The following is a 24,448-nucleotide window of genomic DNA, read 5'->3' on the forward strand; positions in this document are numbered from 1 at the left end:
TTTGTACGTTTCCATAAGCACTGTACGTATATGACAATATGTGCAGTGTTCACTGATATAGGAAGCAGAACTGTGCTGTGCACAGTTTTCCATTCTTCCAACAACTTTTGTCTAATAGAAGCTCTGATTCAGTGGCTCTCTGATCTATGTGAAGTAGACAGAGTGCAAATAATAATAATAAAACAACACTGGGAAAATACCTTACGAGTTTTATTCTGAATGCCCCTTTTCCCCTTGAAGTTTCTAGAATGCTTCACTTTAGATCCCCCGCAGAAATTGTAGGCTACTACTAAATTGTACTTGTTTTCTCAAATGCACAGTGTTACAAGTACACACAGACAAAATTCCATCATGTATTTGGAAGTGTGCCTGAAGCTGAGTCAAAGCTATTAACACCTCATTAAAACGGAATCTTATTATTTTCCACACAATAGAGAATGTGCAATATCATGTCTAGCCACGCGATGGAGACATAACCCAATCATTTCATTACGTAATAGCCAGACGCATACTAGCTTTTTATTTTGTTAAAAGAAATCGTATATTCCTACATATTTTTTAATATATATGTATATATATAATTCCAAAAAATAAAGATTCCTTTAATCGAAGTCAATGCCAATATCTAAAAAATATCCACGTCGAAATGAATGACGGCTTGCTCCAGCTCCCTGCAAATGACAATATCCCATGTATTAACCAAGTATTCATTAATTATCCTTATTAACTCATCCACGCATGCATTTTCCTGTCGGTCGGTCACACGCATCAGACAAATTAATATTCTCGGCGTCCATTCATTCATTCATCCCGTCTGTGCTTGAGCTCACGATATTATGCAAATGATCAGCTGTGGATTGACCAATAAGAGTGTGGGAGATCCTCAGGAGGGCGGTGTCAGAGAGCTTACAACCAATCACAGCGGAAAGGGCGGAATATTCTAATGAGCAGGGAACACCTCAATGTACAGCAATGCGAGGGGAAAAGATTCAAAACTGATATGCCCAAATATTGTCCGACCGCAGGAATATGAGCAACCGAGGCTCGTGTTAGGGTAAAACACTCAAACCAAATCGACATGTGTCTCTTTGTAACGTGATAAACGTGCACAGTTGTAGCAGAAGCTGCTGACGCAGATCACATTGAAAGATTGATTGCTTTTGTTCTGCTGGGAAGGGTGAGGAGGCTCCTGGTGGACCTCGGGGTTCCTCTGAAGATGATGGAGCACAGGAGGATTCAACAGCGTCTGGAGGCCAGTTTCGCGTGGCTGTGTGAACTGGAGGTCCTGAAGCAGCGGCAGGAGAGTCTGGTTCTCGGAGCCCTGTCGCTCGGGGACTCGCTGCCGGGATGCCCGGTCTGGGGTGATGTTGGTCCGGCTCGCAGCAGCAGAGAACAGGAGCAGCTCACTTTAAGACTACAGCTGGTAGGTGATGAAAACCAGCCTCTCGGAATTCCCTCCAGCGGGTCACTATCACTTTATGGAGATGTGGATATTCGCAAAGTATTGGGGAAAGTTTTTAAAAAAGACGAGTGATGTTGATGTGTTGATCATATTGTTGTTGTTGTTTTGCATTTTTGGTCCACTTAAGGAACCTTTTCGCTCTTGAAAGAAACATGTTTTTCTTTAGTGTAGCGTAAATAATATTTAAAGAACCTTTGCCACTATAAAGTGCCTTTTTGTGGAATCATAGGGGTCCATGGATCATGTTAAAGGTTCTTAATGAAACCGTAGCCTACCAATAAATGTCCTTTATTAGTGTGTACGAGTGTAGAAAACAAGAGGCTTGTTTAAAATATGTACTTTTTGGTGTTACGTAAATTTTGGCACGTGAAAACTGTCGATATTATAACACTAATATGCCACTATAATACCATTTAGCAGCAGCTGTGCTGTATAAATAAAACAATTTCTTTTCACAGCACGTGAATGTTTTTGACAGCTGTGATTGATGTGCAAATGGAAAAGAGGGCGGGGCGTGTAGTCCTTTAACTATCCATTGTTCGTTTCGTATGGATTTATCAATTCCTACCCCTAGAAATATTAAGCTATGAATTTCTTGTTTTAAATAATATTAAATGTTATGTTGTGGTCTAATTATCATTAAGAGTTATATGGCTTAAAAATAGTCTTAAATTCGGTTGATGAAACAGGTTGGGGTAATAAATATTTTAATTATTATTATTTTAAACTCCGTATTTCGTCTGCATAAGTGGCTGAGGAAGCAGTGTTTATCAAAGTGATATTCATAAACTAATAGAGCGCATAGTCCCTCCTGTCCTTTCATTACCTGTCCATCAGTATGTCTGCCTGCAGGGATTCGGACTCACTCTAACTCAGTTTTCAATAAAAGGACGGTGAAAAGGCGGTAAGAGAAATCAAATAAGCAGTGGTCTCTCTTTTCCCCAGAGTTTCTCCCACATAGAGGGATCAGACAAAAGGCGCATGGAGCGGAATATTAATAAGTCAGACTCTCGCGGGACAGGCGCGTGCGCTCGAGACGCATCACCCAAATGAGCTGTCAACGGGCACGCGCTCCGCTTCAGCGACCACCGGAAACATCCTTCAGTTCAGTCAGCAAGAGTCTATCTATCTATCTATCTATCTATCTATCTATCTATCTATCTATCTATCTATCTATCTATCTATCTATCTATCTATCATTATATCTGTTATTCTATCCATCTATATATCTATCTATCTACTGTTATATCTTTCTATCTATCTATCTATCATTCTATCAGTCTATCTATCTATCTATCTATCTATCTATCTATCTATCTATCTATCTATCTATCTATCTATCTATCTATCTATCTATCTATCTATCTATCTATCTATACATCTATCTGTTGTTCTATCTATCTATCGTTCTGTCATTCTATCTATCTGTTTTGTTTTCCTGACTGATTCAAAATTCAGCTGTTAATTAACCAATTATAGAATGAATCCAATTTGATCTAGTCCTCAGGCAACTACAGCGAGGATGGAGTGCTGTGCTCACACTCACGCTCACACTCACAGCCCTGTGGGTAACATGTAATTACACATGCACCCATGGGCGTCAGTTTGGTTTGAAATGTGGTGGGGACAGAGACGCATTCGGAAGGGCATTTTCAAAAGTGCTGGGTACAATGACGCATTCATTATTTTTTCTCTTTCGCGCAGGTCATGGTTTGAAAGACGATGTCCTGTAGCTTACTGATTGAAATAAATAAAAATGTATGATGTCCGACCAAAAATGTGATGGTACTTTGGGTTTAATTGGTCGTAAAATGAGATCTAATATAATGTTGTCAGAATCGAGAATTTTTACGTGAATAAATAAATAGATCCGCCTGCGTTGCATATGTATTGTGATAGTCCAGTGGCAGAATTTTTGCCAAGCGTGTCGGGGGTTGAGGGTTCTAGTCCGCACTCGGTATAGTTTTTTCCCCTCATCAAAACCGATAATGTTTATCAGTGGTTGTATATCAAGAATCTTGATATACTTTATCACTGATAAACATTATCGGTTTTGATGAGGGAAAAAAAAACTATACGAGTGCGGATTAGAACCCAGAGAAGCAGGGACACGTTTGTGTGCATTTTGAATTGTGATTTCTCTGGAACGAATAGAATCTCTGCAACGGATTGAAGCGCGCGTCCGAGTGAAGACAACACATTTCAGCGCTAGATCGCGTCTTATTTAACAAATGAATGAAACGAATGCTGCTAGTTAACTGGAGATGTTTTATTTGTATTGTTACATCCGTGACGCGAGATGTTTCAAAAGTGGTGGGGACAATATCGACCCTGGCAAAAAGTGGTGGGGACATGTCCCACCCGTCCCCCCCGTAAATGACGCCTATGCATGCACCCTATAATTATAGCAATGTAACTGTGAGAAATCCTTATATCCCAGTTTTTTAATCTCTGCGCTTTAAACCAGTTCACAAACAAAGTTTACAAATAAACCAGTTTATTTGTAGTTCAGATTTGTAGTTGAGAACCCAGCAGTGTTTGCATTACAGTAGCTATAGGCCTACAGTACATACAATGTCTGTTCAAACACATATCAACCCTCAAGGCCAAAGTTTTCCTGCTGTAGTTGCTGTGGATGTGTTGATTAGTGCAGTTTAGTGATGTATTTTGGACTTCAGGACTGTTATGTTGATGTGTGTGTATGCTGATATAGTGGGGGCAGGGTGGTGTGTGTGTGTGTGTGTGTGTGTGTGTGTGTGTGTGTGTGTGTGTGTGTGTGTGTGTGTGTGTGTGTGTGTAGAAGTAGGATGCTGGTTGTGTGTCCCATTTTGGCACATTAAAGGCAAGGCGCTCACGGCATCCGGATAATGAGAGTACACATGCAGCCTGATCTCCCTCAGGTCCTGTCTGTTTCTGTGATAATCAAATAGACTGCTGCCTTCTGCATGCTTTTATGCGTGAGGCCTTTGAGGGTGAGACACCAAACCAGCTGATCCGGCGCACGACAGTTAATCATGGAGCAGAATCAAAGATCTCCAAGGGAAGCATGACGAGGTTGAGTCAGACTTCAGAGAGAATAGCTGATATTAGCTCTGAAATCATCTAAACTGGATCATGTTTTCAGTGAGGGGATTGGGGTTGCTTATGGTCTTTGTTCACATCTGGCAGACCTAAAATCGTATTGAATGGATTTCTGGTTCTCTCTCTCTGTCTGTCTTTGTCCTCTGTTTTTCCTTTCTATACTTGTCACTTTCTCTCATGCGCTTGAGCTTTGACCTCAGCGGCTAAACCATGTTGCCATGGTTTTATGAGCGATTCAATTCTAAGAACACATTCTTTTAAGTCTTATTTTTGTCATGAGGTGATGCAAACCTGCTGATTTCAATTTCAATGGAAATGGTGTGTTGCAAGAACATAAAAAGCAGTGTTCCTTCATTTGACCTTAAATATCAGAAAATGTTAACTTATCTCTGATGCAGTTATGAATTGTCCAATGGGAATTTCAGAGAGGCAGGTCTGGTTGTGCTTTTTGAAATCCAATTTGCTGTATTGAACTACTTGATTTCAAACTGACTTTCCAAACCCTTATAATGTATCTAACGCAGTATCAGCCATCAAACGCTCTGCGTTCTCCAGTGTGCTGGTTCCCTTATGGGCCTACTAATAGATGAAAAATTGGCCAACAAACGACTTGCCATGATATTATAATTTTCACAGTAGCCTACCGATTATACTGGTATTACTAAAAATTAATATTAAACTTATCAAATAAAGTGAAATTAAATGATTAATTTACACAATTAAAGGATTCGTTGAACCAAATATTAAGGACACATTAGCAGGCTGTGTCCTAAATTGCTCCCCAATACCATTATATACTATTTGACCCGACGGCCATTTGTTGTGGTGTCAACAACATTGAGTAATAATTTGTTAGATCTATACAGCTCTTTTCTGGGTACTCAAAGCACGTTTACATATGGAAGAGGGGAATCTCCCTCAACCACCACCAATGTTCAGCATCCACCTGGATGATTCGACGGCAGCCATATTGCGCCAGAACGCCCAGCACACACCAGCTTATTGGTTTAGAGGAGACAGATTGATGAAGCCAATCAGTATATGAGGATGATAAGGAGGCCATGATGGACAGATGCCTGGGTTACTCCTCTACACTATTTTGAAGGACATCCTGGGATTTTTTATGATCACAGAGAGTGAGGACCTCGGTTTAACGTCTCATCTGATGGACAGTGCTTTTTGACAGTATAGTGTCCCCATCCCTATACTGGGGTGTTAGGACCCACACAGACCCAGACCACAGGGTGAGCGCCCCCTGCTGGCCTCACTAACACCTCCTCCAACAGCAGTCCAGGTACTAACCAGACTCAACCCTCCTTCGCTTCAATGGGCAACCAGTCTTGAGCTACAGGTACCCCTTTTCCACCAGCATGAACCGGGTGCTAGTTCAGAGCCAGAGCTATTGTCGGTTCAGAGTTGGTTTGACTGACGAGTCTTCTAAGAACAGGTTTGCCTTTCCACAGGCCAGAGAGCCACCACAGAGCCAGGTCTTACATCACTGTATACATATCATGTCACCCAGCAACGCTAGCGCAGTAGCACCAAACACAAACACTCCAGGCTTGTTCGAGATGCATCGGCTTCTCGCAGACCGATCGGGGCATGACATCAAAGCACTGCGAGAGCGATCCAAAAGCACAAGGAGTCGTATGCTCTCCAAACACTCCAGCAGCTCCGATCGGTCCGCACAGCTCCAATGCATCTCGAACAAGCCTTCCATCAACAATGGCAGTCGTTGCGTTACTATTGATGCTCATGCCTTTGCGAACCTACATTGGCATCCAAACACGGCGAATCCAACGCGTTCGTGCAGCTCGCCGTGATTTGCATAGACGGAGATTACAATCGAGCTGCTATTAGCTCGATTAGCTGCTGTTTAAAAAATGGCGGTCACAAGTTTCTGTTCGTCTTGTTGGTCACGGTAACCCCGCCCACAGCCCCTGACGCAGGCGATTCTTACTTCTAGACCAGCATTGTATTGGTGCTACTTACGAACCACTTTTCCTGATTCAGAGCTGGTGCTTTGGGTGTTGAAACTAGGCTCTGGCTCTGAACCAACACTCAAACTGCCTTGGTGGAAAAGGGTTAATAGCTGCTGGCTGAACACTCATACAGTACACTCATTCAGTGCCATAATGCACCTCAATAACGAGTGTACAACTGATATATTGTACACTCAACGGCTAGCTGCTAGAGCAGGTGTGGGCAACTCTTGTTTTCTGAGTTTAGCTCTTACCCTATCAAACACACCTGAACAAGCTAATCAATGTCTTCAGGATTAATAGAAATATACATGTGATTTTAATCAGGGTTTGAGCTGAACGCTGCAGGAAAGTAGAGTTGACCAGCCCTGCTAGAAAATACCCATTCACTGTGAGCACTTCCAATGCAATCAGTGTCCGAATTCACTCACTCGTTTTCATTTACTCATTCATGGACTATACTGAGGTAACGTGTGGAATGTGAAGAGATCTGATAAGAGTTTTAACCAGAAAAACAAAAAGTGTTTGGCTAACCTACCTTTAAGGCTCTTCTTTACATCAAGATATTGACTGATGTCAATTAAGTTTCACTCATACTCAGGTCTCCTCTTTAAAATAAAATTTCATACCGTGATTGTCCGTCATACGAGTGTAACCGGTATTACTGTGGTAAGCCTACATGTTATATAAAACAAAGTTATTCCAAACATATCTTAACCTTGTGCATCAACCTAAATTGTTGAAAGTCCACTGAAAATTTTGTTTTATTAGCTTTTGAAAAATCTCTCCAGTCTATTTCTCACATCTGTCTTGGATCTCTACACCCAAACATTGGTTGTCATCATTATACCCTTTATTATGGGGGGAAAGAGAACTGAGAGAACACTGAACTGAAAGTGGTTAAAATAATGACCCAAGTTAAACCACCTTTGCGTCATAGACCAGCGAAATATAACAAGAAACCAAAAATACTCACTGAGCGGTGATTCAGGCCAGGTGTGGAACATACTGTGATGCATGGACAAAATCTGGACAAACTAAACCATGAACAAAACTAAAATAAAACCCAGACCCAGACTGCATTAAAGACAGGTTCACTTGCAACATGGTGCCAACCACAATGTGTTTTGATCTAGCTGTCGGGGGCATGAAACTAGGTCCTGAAACAAAACCAGAACCGCAGGATTAGAAAATAGTATACTCACCAGTATCTGTGCTGACTTTGGTAAATTATTGATGTTCCGGGATTGGTGCATATGCCATTTGCTTACATAACTGCTGCCAGTGGTGCACACACGACTGTACACTGGTGACATGCACACAAATACCTGTGCTTAAAGCTTTGTATCCAAATCATCTTACACCCGTCTGTCACGCAAATAATTATAGATTATTCTAATGTAGATGCACAATACATCATTACTATTTTCATTTATTCAAGAGACCAGTTTTTAGAGCTACAATGTAACGAACCTTTTAAATTATTTAAGATTTAACAGTGAGCGTGAGGGCGAGTAATGGCAATCTAGGGCATACATTAGGTTAATATGGGAAAAAAATTAACTATATATTAACTATATTATGCTGATGTACCCTACAACTGTCCTCTCAGCTTTATATTTGTGCTTGTATTGGCGCTTTTCCACTGTATGGTACTGCTCGGTACGGCTCACTTTTGGGGAGTTTCCACTGTGTACAGTACCTAGTACCTGGTTCTTTGTTTAGTACCACCTCTAATCGAGCCGGGCCGATACTAAAATGTGACACTGCTGCAGTGTTTAAGTCACTAAAATGTGACTTAAACACTGCAGATCGCTGATTGGTCGGAGAGAATCGTCACTACCAGCATCATTGGATTTGCGACACGGGACACCAAATAGTCAGCAACAGCTACCGCAGTATCATTTGTTCGCACAACTTTTTTAAACGACTTGCTTTAAACGACCGTCGCATGCAACTTGAAAAAAGAAATTACTGTATCATGGTCAGTAGACGAGGTGGCGGCTCAACCATAACAATCAGTCTATAATCCCATCCACTTTGAACGGGTACTAAACCGAGCCAAAGTAAAGTGAGCCGAACCAGGCCAAGTCGTGCCGACCCGAGTCTTACCACACAGTGGAAAAGCAACATCTGTCTGTTATTGTGTTTGTATTGGGTTACTGCATTCCTGTAGTTCAAACATTAACGCATGAGCGCTCCCAATGTCAAGGTTATGGATTTGATTCTCAGGAAATGCATGAACTGATCAAAGGCAAAGCTTGAATGCAATGTAAGTCACTTTGAATAAAGTCTCTGCCTAATGCATTCATTTTTACTTTCCCTCACTATTGACCTTTCTGTTGTACCCCGCAGAACCGGCTCCAGGGTGCCCCCAGTCTGCTGATGCTGGCACTGCAACAGCAGCTCAGTGAGTTGAGGGTGGATACAGGACTCATATGTGAGCAGAATACAGATGAGGATTTGGACACTCCCAGTGCATCAAGCTCAGGTACTCCATGACTCTCAGAAAGTCTTCTGCAAAATTGCACACTTGTTGTGGATATATTTTACTATGTACAGATGGACAAAAATGTTGGTAAAAACCCAATATTTGCCATAGTTGGTGTTATAACAGATGCGATGGACAATGTTAAATATATAGGCTGCTATATTTTGTTTTGTGTTCCTAAAGCTCTGATCTTCTTGAGTTTACATATTTCAGAAGAAGAACAGTAGAATTCTTTGTAGCTTGGAACTTCTTAAATACTTGTGTAACCTGATACAGAAAAAGAGTAATCCAACCTTCTGCTTCTGACATCAACCTAACCATTCTGACACCAACCATTTACCACTTCCGATATGGTCACGGATATACAGTATTGCGCACACCTAGTTACAGTATGCAATGAGCTGGTTTTGTGTCAGGAAATGTGTTGCCATGTAAAGTCATTTTTAATAGTGAGGCGTATTGGTTACACATGTGAAAAACTTACACTCAGATGTTGGGAATAATAGAATGAAAGCATGATAACATTGAAAATAAGATTTCAACTTATCTTGATCCCTCAGGGTTTTATGAGCAAAGTGAAAGTCTGTCTCCTCCACTGCGTTCCTGCTCCTCTCCAAACCTCACTGCCTCCTGTCACAGGCCCAGATCTGTGGGTGAGTGTTTCTTTTAATCACATCTCACACCCAAGTTTTTGTTTATTCTATATCAGAGCATTAATCTGTACTCTCAGCACTATGAATTACCCTGTGGACCTATGAGTATTTTGTGATTTAAACTAGGGGTTTCAAATTGATGCCCATAGACCCTGCAAGGTGGGTGCTTAGGTAAAATTGAGGGGGAAAGGTCAGAAATTAAAACAAAATGAAATGAAATAAAAATCAACTTGTGGTCTTGATAATATAATTATTACCTTGGCTTTTACCCACACAGTATAGAAGTGTCTACAATAAAACATAGGCCTAGCTGCTTTTAAAGAAGGGAGTTGTTTGCAATGGGATCATCATACGTGAGGTCCTTGGCATCAGAAAGTTTGAAAAGCCCTGGTGTTTAGAACTAGTTTTATTTCTCATAAAATAATGTCTTTTTTCACATGCTGACAGATGCCTACATGCTGGACTGGGAGGGTCATATGGAGCCCACAGTACATGCCAGCCTTCCCCGCTCATTTTCTGCCCCATACCCCCTATTGGAGGGTATTGCAGAGGGAATAGAGGATGAAGAAGAAGATGAAGAAAGCCCTCAGTGGGTTACAGATCAGAGGGCTGATGGGAATGAAAGCCTTACAGCCGAGATGAGCCTCACTTCTGATGCTCAGGCTAATCCTACAGTGAAGATAGATGACGGCCCAACCGAAGAGGACATCCAGCAGGCTATGCGTGTGGAGACGTACATCCTGAGACTCCTGCAGCGGCGACACTTCAGATCTACAGCAGGACTCGACTCTGAGCCCGATCGGTGGCAAGACTTACACAATTACCCTCCTGGTTACCCACAACTTCCACTTGACCAATCGGAATGGCAGGAATGGGCACCGCTCTCAGAGGAAGGGAATGAGGGCGAGACCCAAGACAGATATTACATGAACCATCCCAATGCTCAGATTGGACCAACTTCCCTAAGCAGCGAGGAGCCAGAATCCTCCTTAGAAATTGATCAGTATGGAGTTAAAGAAGTTTACGACAGCAGCAGCGACTCGCCTCGTCATCAACCGGTTTACAACAAACGTCGTCCCACAATGTCAGATACCATGAAACCACACATTCACACCTGCTGCAATCACACCTGCGTACCTATGTCGTCAACTCCAGAGTCCCGTGAACAACACCAACCCATTCCATCTCAAAAGTGGGCTCTTCTTCGGTCCCTAACCAGAAGGGTTCCAGAGGAAGGGTGGACAACTCTAGGAGAGAGACAAACCAAGTCGACCTGCCGCTCTCGGTCTGAGGACAGTTGCGTCTCTCAAGGATGGGCCGCCCAACCGGAGCACAAATATCATACTGTGGGACGGGACATCGGCAGGCATCATAGTGATGAATTTTACCTATCCAATCAGCGACTCTGGTGCTCCACTGCAGATCTCAGTCAAGAAGAGGATGAGGGGACATTCAGAGAGGATGCGCATGAACTCAGAGGAAATCATTTACCGGTCAAACACACTAGTGTTCAGTTTGTGGAGCAGGACCAGAGGTTGCAAGAACGGTCAGAGGCCGCTCCTGCGCCGCCCAATGGTTCCGACTCCAGTCTGAGTGAGACTTTCTCTCCAGGGACCAGTTCAGTGTCCAGTGACTCAGATGAGAGCGGAGGGCTGGTCTGGCCTCAACAACTTCCTCCACGTTTGCCCCCTTCCTCCTCCTCTTCCTCACAGAATCCCTCCAATGCTGTGGTCAAGGTTAAAGCCTCACATGCACTCAAAAAGAAGATCATGCGTTTTCGTTCAGGCTCCCTCAAACTAATGACCACTGTATGAGACTGACTATGAACATCTCTGCCTATTTCTCCACTAAATTCATTTGAAACTTCCCTTAATCTGCTTGTTAAGTCGTGACATGTTGAATACTGTTTCCGGGTCCAAGCTTCTACTCCGTTTCAAGTGAGAATACCGACTCAACAGACCTTTATGAGCACTCTTCATTCAAACTTTTAAAAACTCACGGTGCTTATGGTGTGCTCACAACAATATTTTAACGATTTAGAAGATCATAAGGTTAGCATCAAGATTTTTCAGTTGTACTACAGCATACCGTGAGTGTATATTAGCACAGTTTGTTGTTTGCTTTCGAGATCCAACAGAGCGTCTGGACTCAGAAGCTGTGACGTGCCACCAGACTTGACCGGATTCAGATTTGTTTAGAAGTCCGTCCCCTCTTTGTTTATTCTTGTTTCTTGATTTTCACTTCTGGGATTCTTGTATCTTTCTTCTTGTTGATTAAAGATTTGATGAGACGCAACCACAAGATACAAAGCAAACCCACAAAGCACACCAAACCCATTAAGAGACCATATCAGATGTGTTAAAGGATCAAATTCTGTCATCATTTACTCACCCTCATTCCAATAAATGTAATTCCAATTGTTTAGTCACCAACATTCTTCAAAATATTTCTTCCACATGAGAAAGAAAGTCTTACAGGTTTGAAATGACAAGAGGATGAGTAAATAATGACATAATTTTCATTTTGTGGTACACTATCCCTCTAAAAAACCATGAGTCTGTAATGTTTGTAAATCACTTCCCTCAGCTTCTCTGGCATGCCCCTAAATCTCTTTCTTTCATTGCTATAGCTATATATTTTAGCTTTCCCCCCACTTAATACGCCATTTTAAGTTATTTTGTTCTTGATTGTTGACAAGACAAGTGAAATAGAGGCAGGAGACCATGTGAGATGAGAGAATTAAACAGGATCGAGCCTGGTGGTCTCAAACTGAAGAGCACGGGCCAAAAGGCCAGAATTATGACTTAAAGCCATTTTAACCCTACATTGCTGATGATGATTCATTGAGTAATGCAGAATGGAAATATTTGTCCTGGGAATATTTTAACAAGCAAACAGGAATTACTAAATACTCAGAGAACAAACTGCAGGATGAAGAGAGATATTCGCTCACCTGGAATTGATTCTCATTAGCTTAGCATTTTAAAGAGGGCAATTTTCACAGCTCATCTCACACACACACACACACACACACACACACACACGACAGGATGTGCCTGGGGTTACGGAGGCATCATTATCAGTACTACGTACCACTTTGCCTGCCATGTCCCAGGTGTTGTTTTTAGTTTGCAAGTATGTTTACTTGATACATATTTTGTAGCATGTTTGTTAAAACGCATTTGTAGTGTACTGCAGATTTCTCGACATTTATAGTAACTAATTAGTATTTGTACTTTATGAAGTTTGATAACACATAGCTTCTTTACTGGCGCCACCTAGTGCATTGGAGGACTGGAATATTTCATTTTCTTGCTGCTACACAGACAAACTCCCTTTACCTGTGCTGTACAGTGGAAATACACTCCAGTGTGGAGTGTACTAAAATATGCCTTGCCTAAATATAATAGTTCACCATGCATCTTTGATCTCATGCCTGCAGTGTATTTTCAAGATTTTCATGTAGTCTTTGAAAATGTTTCTCCTCATTGCATGTTGTTAATAAACTTTTATTTATTTATCAGCCATCGTCTCAAACTCGTCCATGGGTATGATTTGAAATAATAGATTCAAAGTATTTTTACGTCAGCTACATAGGACTTGATAGATTAATTATCGCAGAGTCATATAGGGCCCTGCCTAGTTGTACAAATGCATACCGGAAGAAATAAAAAATCATCTCTAGATGGGTGTTCAAAACTTTATCTTTATTTCATATTTTCAATATGTATACAGACATGGTTAAACAAGATGCATAAAAAAGTAGATTATATGTACAAATCACTTCTGATAATCAGTCAAATAAAACTCAAACAAAATTACACCTCATACAATACACAACAAACAGGAGAGGTTATAAGAGATATGAATTCTGTTCATTGCTCAACATTCTGTATTGTTCTCAGTTGCCATGGAGTGCTGTTATATTTAGCTGCATATAGTCGTGCAGTTAGAAACGTTGCTAACCCATATCCAGACAAAATATCGGTTCTGAAATGTTTTAACAAAGCTTTCTGAATCACTTTTACCAAATCACAGGATTTCCCTACATTTTTGCCAGAAGTACCCCTCCCACATCACTAAATAGCATTGATGTTTTAACTTTCACTTTATTAGATAATATCCAGGATGATAATATGCTTTACCTTGTAGAGTATGAATTTGCAATTTTTTCCTGTGGTAATTTTTGTCTCATTGAAACTTGTTTTAATCAGCTGCATGTGATGTGATTGGGAGGGACATTCTTATTCTAGAAAGCATTTGATTGGATAACAAATCTGTACAATGCAATGAGACATCAATATATTTTCTTCCATGTTTTCTAGAAGTAAATAAAAACAGTAGTACACTAACATGTGGCCTCAAAGCTAAAACACATAGACCAAAAGCCACAAATCTCTAATGTTTGTAATCATGTGATGGTTGGGAATCACAGCCCTATCAGCTGACAGTTTAAACAGTCACTCTTTACTGGCCTCTACTGGTTAGTCAAGCTCATGAACAGCGGACAAAACCACGGACAAAACACTCCTGGCAAGTTCAGCTTCTCCTGCTAATATATAAAATACCTACAAAGTTATGGGTGTAGGCTTCCTTTGATATGTTTTTTTTTTTTTTTTATGTTTTTAGGATGTGTACATTCACCTCACAATTTTGTAAAAGCAGACAAAATGTAATGTTATACACAAAAATTATTTCAATAATTGTATTTTCATTTAACACAAAGAGCACCGCATTTCAGTTGTGTCAGGTGAAAGGGCTTTTTATATGCTGCATGATATAGTTTTGATAAATGCAAGGACATTTTAAAAGTTTTAAATGAGTCACCAAGAAATCAAATTTTCTTGTTTTTTATTTAGGCTAATATTACAGTGTAATTACTAAGTAATAAAATAATTATAATAATAATAAATTAACTATAATGTTTATTTAATTCATGAGCAACTTAATCTTTATTCATAATAACTTCCCCTCCCTTTTACAGCGCCATCTTGTCTTCTCTAATGACGTGTTTACTGGCGTGAGGGCGGGGCAACCTGTCACTCACATGAGATCCACCAATAGCAAACCCACACCCTTGAATATACATCACAATAGGGAAGAAAAGACGATCGCAACTTTTGTTTCATTCCGACTTTAAACACAAGACAGAAATGCCATCCAGTTTTTAACCAATCAGTGCCATATTATAAGTGACATAAAATAAAGAAAACATTAAAATAAATGATTAACGAAATGTTAGGAATCAACCAAAATTATAATGCAACCAAATTATATTGTTTTTTTTATTGGACTACTATTCTACATATTAGAATGTGCAGATGTATATTTTCATCTCTGTCTTACAAACGGATACTTAGCCTATTTACAAAATACCTCTTTTTTTTTAGATAGCTATGGCATCAAGACAAAAACGTGAATTATGCTTGCAGTGGCATTATTGCAGAGGCTTTCTCCGGTTCAGCATCTAGCACCGGTTTTGTTCGCTGTACATGTAATGCACATGCAAATGAATATGTGAATCAGACTTCTTTGTTTGGGGTTTATATAAACAGCACTTTTAGAATCTGAAATATGTTTGAAATTGAAATTTTATTGAAAATTAGTGCATATAAACATTTCAATGTTTATGAATTGGTGTCCGCAATGCGATACATTTTAAAAGTTCTAAAACTAAAGTTTAAAAGTACTATTTTGACATAATAGACCAATATTGGTTACCAATACATCTTTGCTGTGTAGCATGTGTAGTGGCACAAATATAAATAAATACGTTTTATAAATCTAGAAATGATTCCGGAGGGCAGTATTATTTGAAGACCAGGGTTTATAGATGCACTTGTGATTTCATAGGGGCTTCTCTCTGAGCATGCCGTCTGTGGTGGACTTGCTGTTTGCAGTCATGCTGATTCGACTGGTCGGAGCCTCGGATGCGAAGTGGAGCACACTCCTCAGAGAGCTAATCAGATTGTCCTTGAAGCCGCGGCCGAGGCACACGTAGAGCAGCGGGTTCAGGCAGCTGTTCACGTAACCCAAACAGACCGCCAGCACATGGGCCAGACGCAGGTTGGCTTGAAGACGTAGGCCTTCTGCCTGTCCGTACGTCACCAACTGCAGAAGATCCACGATCTGAAGGGGAATCCAGCATAGGAAGAAGCTGAGCACCAACGCCAGGATGACACGCAGCGTGCGGGCCGACTTGTCGCTGCCTCTCTGTCTCCCGGAGCTCGTCATGTGGTAAACCTTCCAATGGCTGGCGCAGATGATCAGGAAAGGCAGCAGAAAAGACAGAAAACTGCGTATAAGGAATACGGCCCATGCGTGACTTAAGCTACTGTAGGAGCTGTCGCACAATATTTTAGTCTCGCTCCCTTCATATGCCTCCATGAAAGCAAATTGAGGAGAACCTCCAAGGAGAGCGAGAATCCAGACGACGAAACAGACGCTCCGGGCCTGCCTCGGATGCCTGTGGTTCTGGCACCACACCGGTTTGGTCACCAGTAGGAAACGGTCCAAGCTGATCACAACCAGGAGCAGAACGCTGCAGTACATCATCATGTAGAACAGACCTTTGAGTAATTTGCAAGCCAAATCGCCAAACGGCCAGTGTTGGTCCTGGGCGAGCGGGACCATGAGGAGAGGCAACGACAGGCAGCACAGCAGATCCGCAATGGCCAGATTCAAAAACCACTGCGCGTTCACAGAGTTCGGCATCCTGAACGCGGTCACCCACACCACCAGACCGTTCCCAGGGACGCCCAACAGGAACACGACGCTGTAGCAGACCAGAGCGAACCAGTGCCTGGACCCTATCTCGGACAGTGACATTTCAGAGGGGAACGCAGTATCGGTGCAGTTTTCAGTGCCATTGCAAAGGTAACTTCCGTTATCATAAAAGTCAGAATGGTCAAAATACAGATCATCCGCCTCCATTTCAGCTGTGAAATGAGAAAGAGTGAAATAACTGAAAATGTGCAAAGGAGGCAAAAATCACGCTATATTTAATCAATCTCATTTTAAAGAGACAAACTTTGCAATATTACTTTGTTACCATACTATTGTAAGGTCTTCTTTTGTCCACTTGTTTTTTAAAGTTCAACACTTTGTTATTAGCACAGCTCTAATCATGCTAAAATAACTATCAAAATGAATAAAAAAAGATACCTGTGAAGTTGTGCTGATCTGCAACAGCAAATGTGATTCAGTTTGTCTTGTGCGTCCCTTATAGGCAGGAAATGATTGCAAGCTGTTGTGAACCAAGCCTTTTCCTTATAGTGTTGTGCAAGCACTTTTTACATGATGTTTAAAGCAGTCGGTGACTAAACAGTTTAATAGAGGAAATAGTTTTGTTTTTTCTTTCTTCTTCTTATTATTGTTGTATTGTGATTGGACAGAATTGTTAGAGACAACTACAAAATTATTGTCAGTAGTGGCACTGATGTATTTTATTGCTTTAAAATGTTCTCATTTGGTAATAACCATTTGAGGGGAAAACATTGTATACATATTGCTGTACAAAGCTGCTTTGGAAAACATTTCACAAAGTAAAACTCTTGTGTTTTCAGTTTGGTATAAAACATACACAATACACTCCACTGTTTGAAGATTTTTTTCTATTCAGAGGTGTGCCTGATGGTTAAAATGTAGTTCTGACATTTAATTCACCTTTATTATTTAGCGCTTTATAAAGTACAGAGTCAGACATGACTGAAATACATCAACACAAAAACTGACATGGGGAAAAGAAAAGGGGGACGGATACGGTACAAAAACATTGAAAGAAACAATCCATTACAACATTTTCCAACTTCTCCATAACATGACCATCTGCCACAGATGATTTGAGTGTGTAACGTCACAAAAATGTTCCTTCCTCTTTCACAGCATTTTTCCAGATCTGCGTGAAAAAGGGGAATGTGAAAATGCTGACTGGTTTAAACCAAAACTAATTTTTGCAATTAAAAAGACACAACTGTGGAGACACGTTCCTAAAGTAACGGGAAAAGAACTGATAAGCAGTAAATTAACCTATGATGACTTAATGAGCTACAACTTGCATGATGACTAGAGTCTTCACAAGTTGTTTTATCTTGAATCTTGTGTTAGTGTGCGACCACGGTCAGCCCACATTCAGAGTCGCATGGTCCAATTAGTTCCTCTGGAAGCTGCTGCTCAGGAAAGCGTCCTTCACTCATTTACATGAGACGTGGCAGCACAGGTTCAACATGTCGCGACCCTGAGAACAGGACGGGTCCATCAGTTCAGAGCCGAAGCACTCTCTGGAGGAAGAGTTGGGGTGTCGTCCCTAAAGTCATCCGTTTGAAGATCTGCAGACAGACAGATAGACGGAGATGAAACAAACCTACAACAAATATAAACAAGCAAATTATCTCATGTAAAAGGAACTGAAAATGAGCATTGCTCTAGTAATGTATACATATTGAGTAACCCTCTGTGATTGTGCTGTTCTTGAAGAAGTTAAAAACTCTTGGTGTTGCATCAAAACACTCATTGTCACGCTTGCGGCTAACGCTAGCGGTGCTAGCGGCTAACGGTCTTTAGCGTCGTTGTTGGCCCTGTCCCAAATGGCTCACTTCATGCGGACTTTCGGTCTCGTGGACTTAAATTAAATTGCGCGTGCTCGGCGAGTCTACGAGTCCGTAGGCTTGTCCCATTTAGCATTTTAACGCTCTGAAGTGTGCTCAGCAGCGCCCCCTTTGTACCCTTGAAGCGGTCTTCCGCGAAGCCCACATAGATGCAGGCTCCACGCACTTTAACTACCCAGGAATCCTTGCGAAAGGCCAATCAGACAACAGATGGCAGGAGATTTCGCTCACGGACAATTGTTAACATGGCTGAGAAGAAAATACGTTTTTTATGACAAGTTTATACAAACATTATGATCATCGACCAGTGGTTGATGTCTCAAACATAGGCTAATAATAGCGAGCTGAATAATACGATCGCATTATGATTCATTAAATAAATAGAACAGAATGTCAGGGCTTTACTGAGTCATATGTAAACACAACAACAATATAGGCAGCATATTTCCCCGAACCTGTAGCTCCTGTCCATAACAACAATCGACCGTCTTCCTGTTTCCGGCGTGACGATCGAGTCTGTCCCAAAAATACCTCTCAATGCGCCCTCGCGGACTCGCGCTAAGGGCGCTATAGGTCTGCACTACATGACATCACCGAAGTGTGGACTCTGAGGAAGTCCACAAGTCCGGAGTGTGCCATTTGGGACAGGGCCGTTAGCGCGCCCTAGGAGTGGGTCGAGTAGGACCGGTTACACACCTACGCTCTGTTTTTACACATTGTCATCATTGTTCCGGTTTGCTGGTATATGGGGGCTTTCATTTGCAGGGAAAGCTGTATGCAATTTTTAAAAATTTATTACAATTAATTATATTTCACTTATATTTTATTTATAACAGGCTACTTATATGTTTATTATACTTTCAACATTTATAATATAAATATAATATATTTTCCATATTATGCTTATATTCAGCGTTGGGGATAGTTACTTTTAAAAGCAATGGTTATAAAGTAACTAATTGTGTATGTGTTGGGTTACTTTTGCATTACTTCTCACCTGGGCTGGGATTGCTTGCTTGCTTTTTAATAACAAAAAATATATATTTTTTGGCAAATATATAGGCCTTTTCACTAGCCTGGGAAAACCCAGACAACTTCCGGCAAATTTAGATTTGCTCTGAAAGCTAGTCTGGCAAAGAGCTCATTCAAGCCCATTTCCAATCCGCCGAAATCGCGGCACCAATCAGAAACGTTGGGGCGGGCTTTACACGATGACGACAGCGCTGGGATTTTGAAGCAGATTTTAGCCTACATTACAAAGATGGATGCCGCCGTCGAACATCACTCGTTCCAATCAGCTATCGCGTCTGTTTTAAGCGATTTGAACGTTTCCTTTTAGTTAAAAACCGAGCAAAGAACAACACTCGGCCGCTCTGCATACGTCATCTCCTTCATCGCTCTGATTGGGTTTAGGTCTATCCGCGACGTCCGTTGGTGACGCCCCTCTGGAAATGATTTGTCTATGGCGCTTTGCCAGACCATAACTCAGTTACAACTGAGAATGGTCTGGTTTTAACCAGGCTACCTTTTCACACCAAAAGTGAAATGAATAAAACTCAGGCTGAAGGAAGTGCAGATTCACGCCAGTACAGTAGAGGGCGCAGCTCAAACTGACCTCTCAACTGTGATAGATAGCAGAAGAACAGGACGCAGGAGAAGAAAGTTCAACACTCCTACTTCAGCAATAAAACAATGAAATGAAACACAAATGTGATGTTTATCTGAAGTCATTTTTGCTTATTGGTATGGATGAACTGGATCATCGAAGGTCAGCAGCAAAGACCTTGGTTAATAAAGTGGCTTGTATTTTATTGGCTTGTATTGTAATGTTTACACAGAAAACACAATGCCTCTGTACTTACTCCCGATTTCTCTCTATATTTATCTCTCAATAAATGGGAAAACAAAGTAACTTGTACTAGTAGTAAAAGTAGATTTTTTTTTTTTTTGCAATAATCCACAAGGTAATGGGAAATTCCTATTGGGTTTTTGTTGAAGGAAACCAGGGTGATGCTATCTTCCGGGTTGGCCTACAAATATAGTAGTAGTAGTATAGTAGTAAATATATTCTCAGCTCCATTTAACATGTTTTACCATGTTCAATACAACTGAAAAACACCGATTTCACCCCTGAATGGTTCTTGTTCTGAATGGTTGTGAAAGCTGTTGTAAGTACCTAACAGAGAAGTGGTCTGCTGGGGGTTTTCAATGACAGAGCTCTCTTCTTCATCCTCCCCCCAGTCGGCGATGTTAGCGGGTGGGATGCACTGCTCCAAGAACAGATCTTCATCTTCATCGAAGTCCATGTCTTCCGGGGGCCAGCGCAGCTCCCCGCTCTCCACCTCACTGACATCTGTAGGCTCCACCACGATGGACGGCAGGCGCTCCTTCCCCTGGGGCACGCAGCTCAGAGTGCCTTCAGTGCTCACAACTACTACTGGATCTGGGAAGATCTGCAAAATAAAGGATAAGGAGAGGGGATAATATAAGAAGGAGAAATCTTTAGTCTTGAATGGTGTTTGCACAACAGGGGTTCCTGTTTGAGGTTGCTTCAGGTCGGTCATGTTTGGCTCAAAGTGACTGATGAAAGCTCAACACCATTGTGAAATTTTGGAACGTGATTCAAATTCATGCCACTCTTTGTGATCTCTAGCTTAACAACTAGTGAGGGAACCAGTTATTATCATCAAACAAAACAAAATGTGGATGAGCTTTGCTACAAGATAACCACATTATTGATGCAATATGTGGCTTTTAAGTCCCCAAATGAGATTTTAAGCTGATGTGAACAGCTTGTCTGGCGGACATCTCGGCATGGATGAAGGAACATCACCTGCAGCTCAACCTGGCAAAGACTGAGCTTCTCGTCCTCCCTGCCAATCCGTCTCTACAGCATGACCTCACTATCCAGCTAGATTCTTCCTCAATCACCCCATCAAGGTCGATCAGAAATCTTGGAGTAATCTTTGATGATCAGCTGACCTTCACAGACCACATTACAAAGACAGCTCGATCATGCAGGTTTGCTATGCACAACATCAGGAAGATCAGGCCTTTCCTAACTGAGCATGCAACACAACTTCTCGTCCAGGCCCTGGTCATTTCTAGGCTTGATTACTGCAATGCTCTTCTGGCTGGACTTCCATCATGTGCAACTAAACCTCTACAAATGATCCAGAATGCTGCAGCTCGTCTTGTCTTCAACGAGCCCAAAAGGGTCCACGTCACTCCTCTGTTCATCTCTCTGCACTGGCTACCACTCGCTGCTCGCATCAAGTTCAAGGCTTTGACGCTTGCTTACAGATTGACCACAGGTTCAGCTTCCTCCTACTTCCACTCACTACTACAAGTCTACATCCCTACCAGAAGCCTACGATCGGTCAATGACCGACGGCTCGTGGTGCCATCACAGCGGGGCACAAAATCACTCTCCAGAACATTCTCATTCACGGTTCCATGCTGGTGGAATGATCTCCCCACCCTCATCCGGAATGCAGAATCCCTGACAACATTCAAAAGACAACTGAAAACTCATCTCTTCCGGGAGCACTTAACATAAAAAAAAAAAAAATCCTTTCCTTTAAATCCTCGCTTGTCTGGCTTATGCTACTCCGAGCTATGTCTGAACTTTGTATTTTGAGCACTTCTTGCGTTGTTTTTGCCTCTTCACGATGACTCGCTTGGTTTAGTCCTCAGTTGTAAGTCGCTTTGGATAAAAGCGTCTGCTAAATGACTAAATGTAAATGTAAATGTAAATGTGAACAACTTGCAAAGCAGTTTCCAAACAGTTTTCCCCTTATTGTTTGCACAAATAGATAGTCCGGCCTTAAACTCATGTCAACCACGCAATTATTGATATCAAAAATTATGATTTTTACCAAGAATTGTATTTCTAATGAAGTGAAATTGGAATTTCAACTAGTAAGAAATCAATTCCTGATATCAACAATTGAATTCGAATGGCAGTCTATGGTGACATTTAACTAGTGAAAATACAATTACAGATATCAAGGAATATAGTTTTTACCAGTTGAAATTTAATTCTTGAAATTTTTGCGAGTGATGAAGTCATTGTTGATATCAAGAATTAGCATTGTTGCTGCTGAAAATGTAATGGTTGATATAAAGAATTAAGGGAATGAATAAAAGTCAAAACGTCTCCTATTGTTTTGTTTTTTTATTTGACGGTTGTTGCAGGTGCACCCTTTGGTGGCATTTTATGTGATTTGTGGCCTAAAGTGTTGAATACATGTGACTTTAAATATTAAAAATGTATATATTATATTAAATATAATATTAAATACTTTAAATATTGGCTAAAATATAAAAAGTAAATGAATATATACATTCAAACTTCATAGAAAAGATAAAAGGATGACAGAAGGGTTGATACCTGAAAGGGCAGTCGGTCCCCTTTTCTCTGTACTGGAAACTCATCCATGGCCTGGGCTTCTGGGTACCCCATCCCTCTGTTATAGTGACATCACGGAATATGGAAAAATAAAATAAATGTAAAAGTTTGGAATAGCAATGACACAGTAACAGCTACTTCTCATTGCTCTTTAGTATGCTTTACCCACTAGGACTGTCTGAATGAGTCTGCTTGTGCATTAATGATGTGCTAATGTAGTAGAATAGCAGCTACAAAACTATGCAAGTTTGGACTCTTTCTGTAGGTTATATCGCCACGCCAGTAGGTGGTGGTGTCTTTATAACTCATTGATTCAACCAATTCAAAAGACTGATTCATTCGAGAACAACATTAAGGGCCTGAATTCGGAATAGTATACTAACATGCAATTCTTACAGTTGCTAGTACTATATCTTAAGCTTTATCTGGTGTAAATATGAGTAGTGTGCTATTCCGAATTCAGCCACAGTCTATATGAGTGAGTATGGATGATTTACTGAACTGATTCATTCAATAACGCAGATTCATTCAGGAACGAAACACCGCCACTGTGTTTTGCTTGGAGATCCAGTTATGGCTTTGACTTTGTTTGGAATTATTGCAGTTGGCGGAGCAGAAATGCACATAGTAAATGGCAATATTGTGTCTAAAATGTAAAAACATCTTGTTTATCAACTGTTGTATGAATATATGTTTAAATATCACCTGCGGATAAACACCATTGCTTGTGTTATATTGGCATGCAACGGAATTGCGATAGTCTCTTCTCCCTATTGTGACGTATATTCGAGTGAAACGGCTTCTCAAACAATAAAAAATGGAGGGCGGGACTTGATGTTGTCCATGGGGAGTTGATTGGATGGTTGTGGTTTGCTATTGGTGGATCTCATGTGAGTGACAGGTTGCCCCGCCCTCATCATCAGAGAGGGAGGGGAGGATATTGTGATTAAAGATTGCACGTGAATTTAAAAATAATTCTAAGAAACAAGGCGGTCTGTTGGTGTGGCCTATAGGATTTGCTAATCACAGTTGCTCCCAGGTGACCTGTGACTAATCGTTCCACTCTCAAACCCCTGCTGAACGCCCGGATTACAATGCGTATAACAGACAGCCAGTGACCGATTATATCAAAATGGATTATGTTCTCATATAGTCATTTTTCATTAGCAGCAGATTGGATAAGAGCATTGCATTATGGGTCATCACCACTGCAGATATGAAAACTACTTAGAGAACACTGTGCATTACACTATACTTTTTTATATAGTCTGTAAAACGACATGCATTATGCAACTCAGAACAGTGATATTGCTGCATGTCACATGATTTCATGTTGATTGTGAGTGGCATCCAGTCTACCAATCTTGGAAATAAATACCGTTATTTTGCTTTTAAATCCAACTTTGTGTAAAAATGTCTTGCTGCATTTCAAACAAATAAAGAAAAGATCACGGCTGTTATTAATTCTGGTTCATTTGTTGTCACACACTAGAAATGGAATGTCAAGTTGAGAGCATTGCATTGTGGGATATATATTCTGTGTTTAATTGCAATCAAAAATGTATGACATTCTCAAATATTGTTTTTCAATACACTCTGATGTGCTGAATAGGCAAAATTGGCTAATGCTTTTATCCAAAAAGTCTTCCACTGCATTAAAAAAAAACAATGCTTTTTGCAGCCAGATGTTGAGATTATGGGACTAACTGGACCAGGCTGAAACCTTGGGTCGTCTGGGTATTCAGTGCATACAGAGAATTTC

The 24,448-nt window shown here is 40.9% G+C and overlaps 3 protein-coding genes across 3 annotated transcripts; 1 reads left to right on the top strand and 2 right to left on the bottom strand.

The window, feature by feature from the left end:
- Positions 1 to 923: 923 nt before the first annotated feature.
- LOC130069991 (dapper homolog 3) lies at positions 924 to 12,027 on the top strand. Its single transcript, XM_056234227.1, has 4 exons — positions 924 to 1,423; positions 8,881 to 9,016; positions 9,577 to 9,669; positions 10,117 to 12,027. The coding sequence occupies exons 1-4, from the start codon at positions 1,217 to 1,219 to the stop codon at positions 11,481 to 11,483; spliced, it is 1,803 nt and encodes a 600-aa protein (XP_056090202.1). The 5' UTR covers positions 924 to 1,216; the 3' UTR covers positions 11,484 to 12,027.
- A 3,426-nt stretch (positions 12,028 to 15,453) lies between these two features.
- On the bottom strand, positions 15,454 to 16,928 carry c5ar1 (complement C5a receptor 1). Its single transcript, XM_056234230.1, has 2 exons — positions 16,834 to 16,928; positions 15,454 to 16,607 (listed from the first exon to the last, which is right to left on the bottom strand). Exon 2 carries the CDS (start codon positions 16,600 to 16,602, stop codon positions 15,517 to 15,519), a length of 1,086 nt encoding a protein of 361 aa, XP_056090205.1. The 5' UTR covers positions 16,603 to 16,607; positions 16,834 to 16,928; the 3' UTR covers positions 15,454 to 15,516.
- Positions 16,929 to 17,769: 841 nt separating this feature from the next.
- Positions 17,770 to 22,776, bottom strand: lbhl (LBH regulator of WNT signaling pathway, like). The gene is made up of 3 exons (XM_056234231.1): positions 22,669 to 22,776; positions 20,452 to 20,728; positions 17,770 to 17,996 (listed from the first exon to the last, which is right to left on the bottom strand). Exons 1-3 carry the CDS (start codon positions 22,738 to 22,740, stop codon positions 17,926 to 17,928), a joined length of 420 nt encoding a protein of 139 aa, XP_056090206.1. The 5' UTR covers positions 22,741 to 22,776; the 3' UTR covers positions 17,770 to 17,925.
- Positions 22,777 to 24,448: the final 1,672 nt, after the last annotated feature.

This window comes from Rhinichthys klamathensis, unplaced genomic scaffold (assembly GCF_029890125.1).
Source record: "Rhinichthys klamathensis goyatoka isolate OS25496 unplaced genomic scaffold, OSU_Roscu_1.1 h1tg000391l_1, whole genome shotgun sequence".
Classification (NCBI taxonomy): domain Eukaryota; kingdom Metazoa; phylum Chordata; class Actinopteri; order Cypriniformes; family Leuciscidae; genus Rhinichthys; species Rhinichthys klamathensis.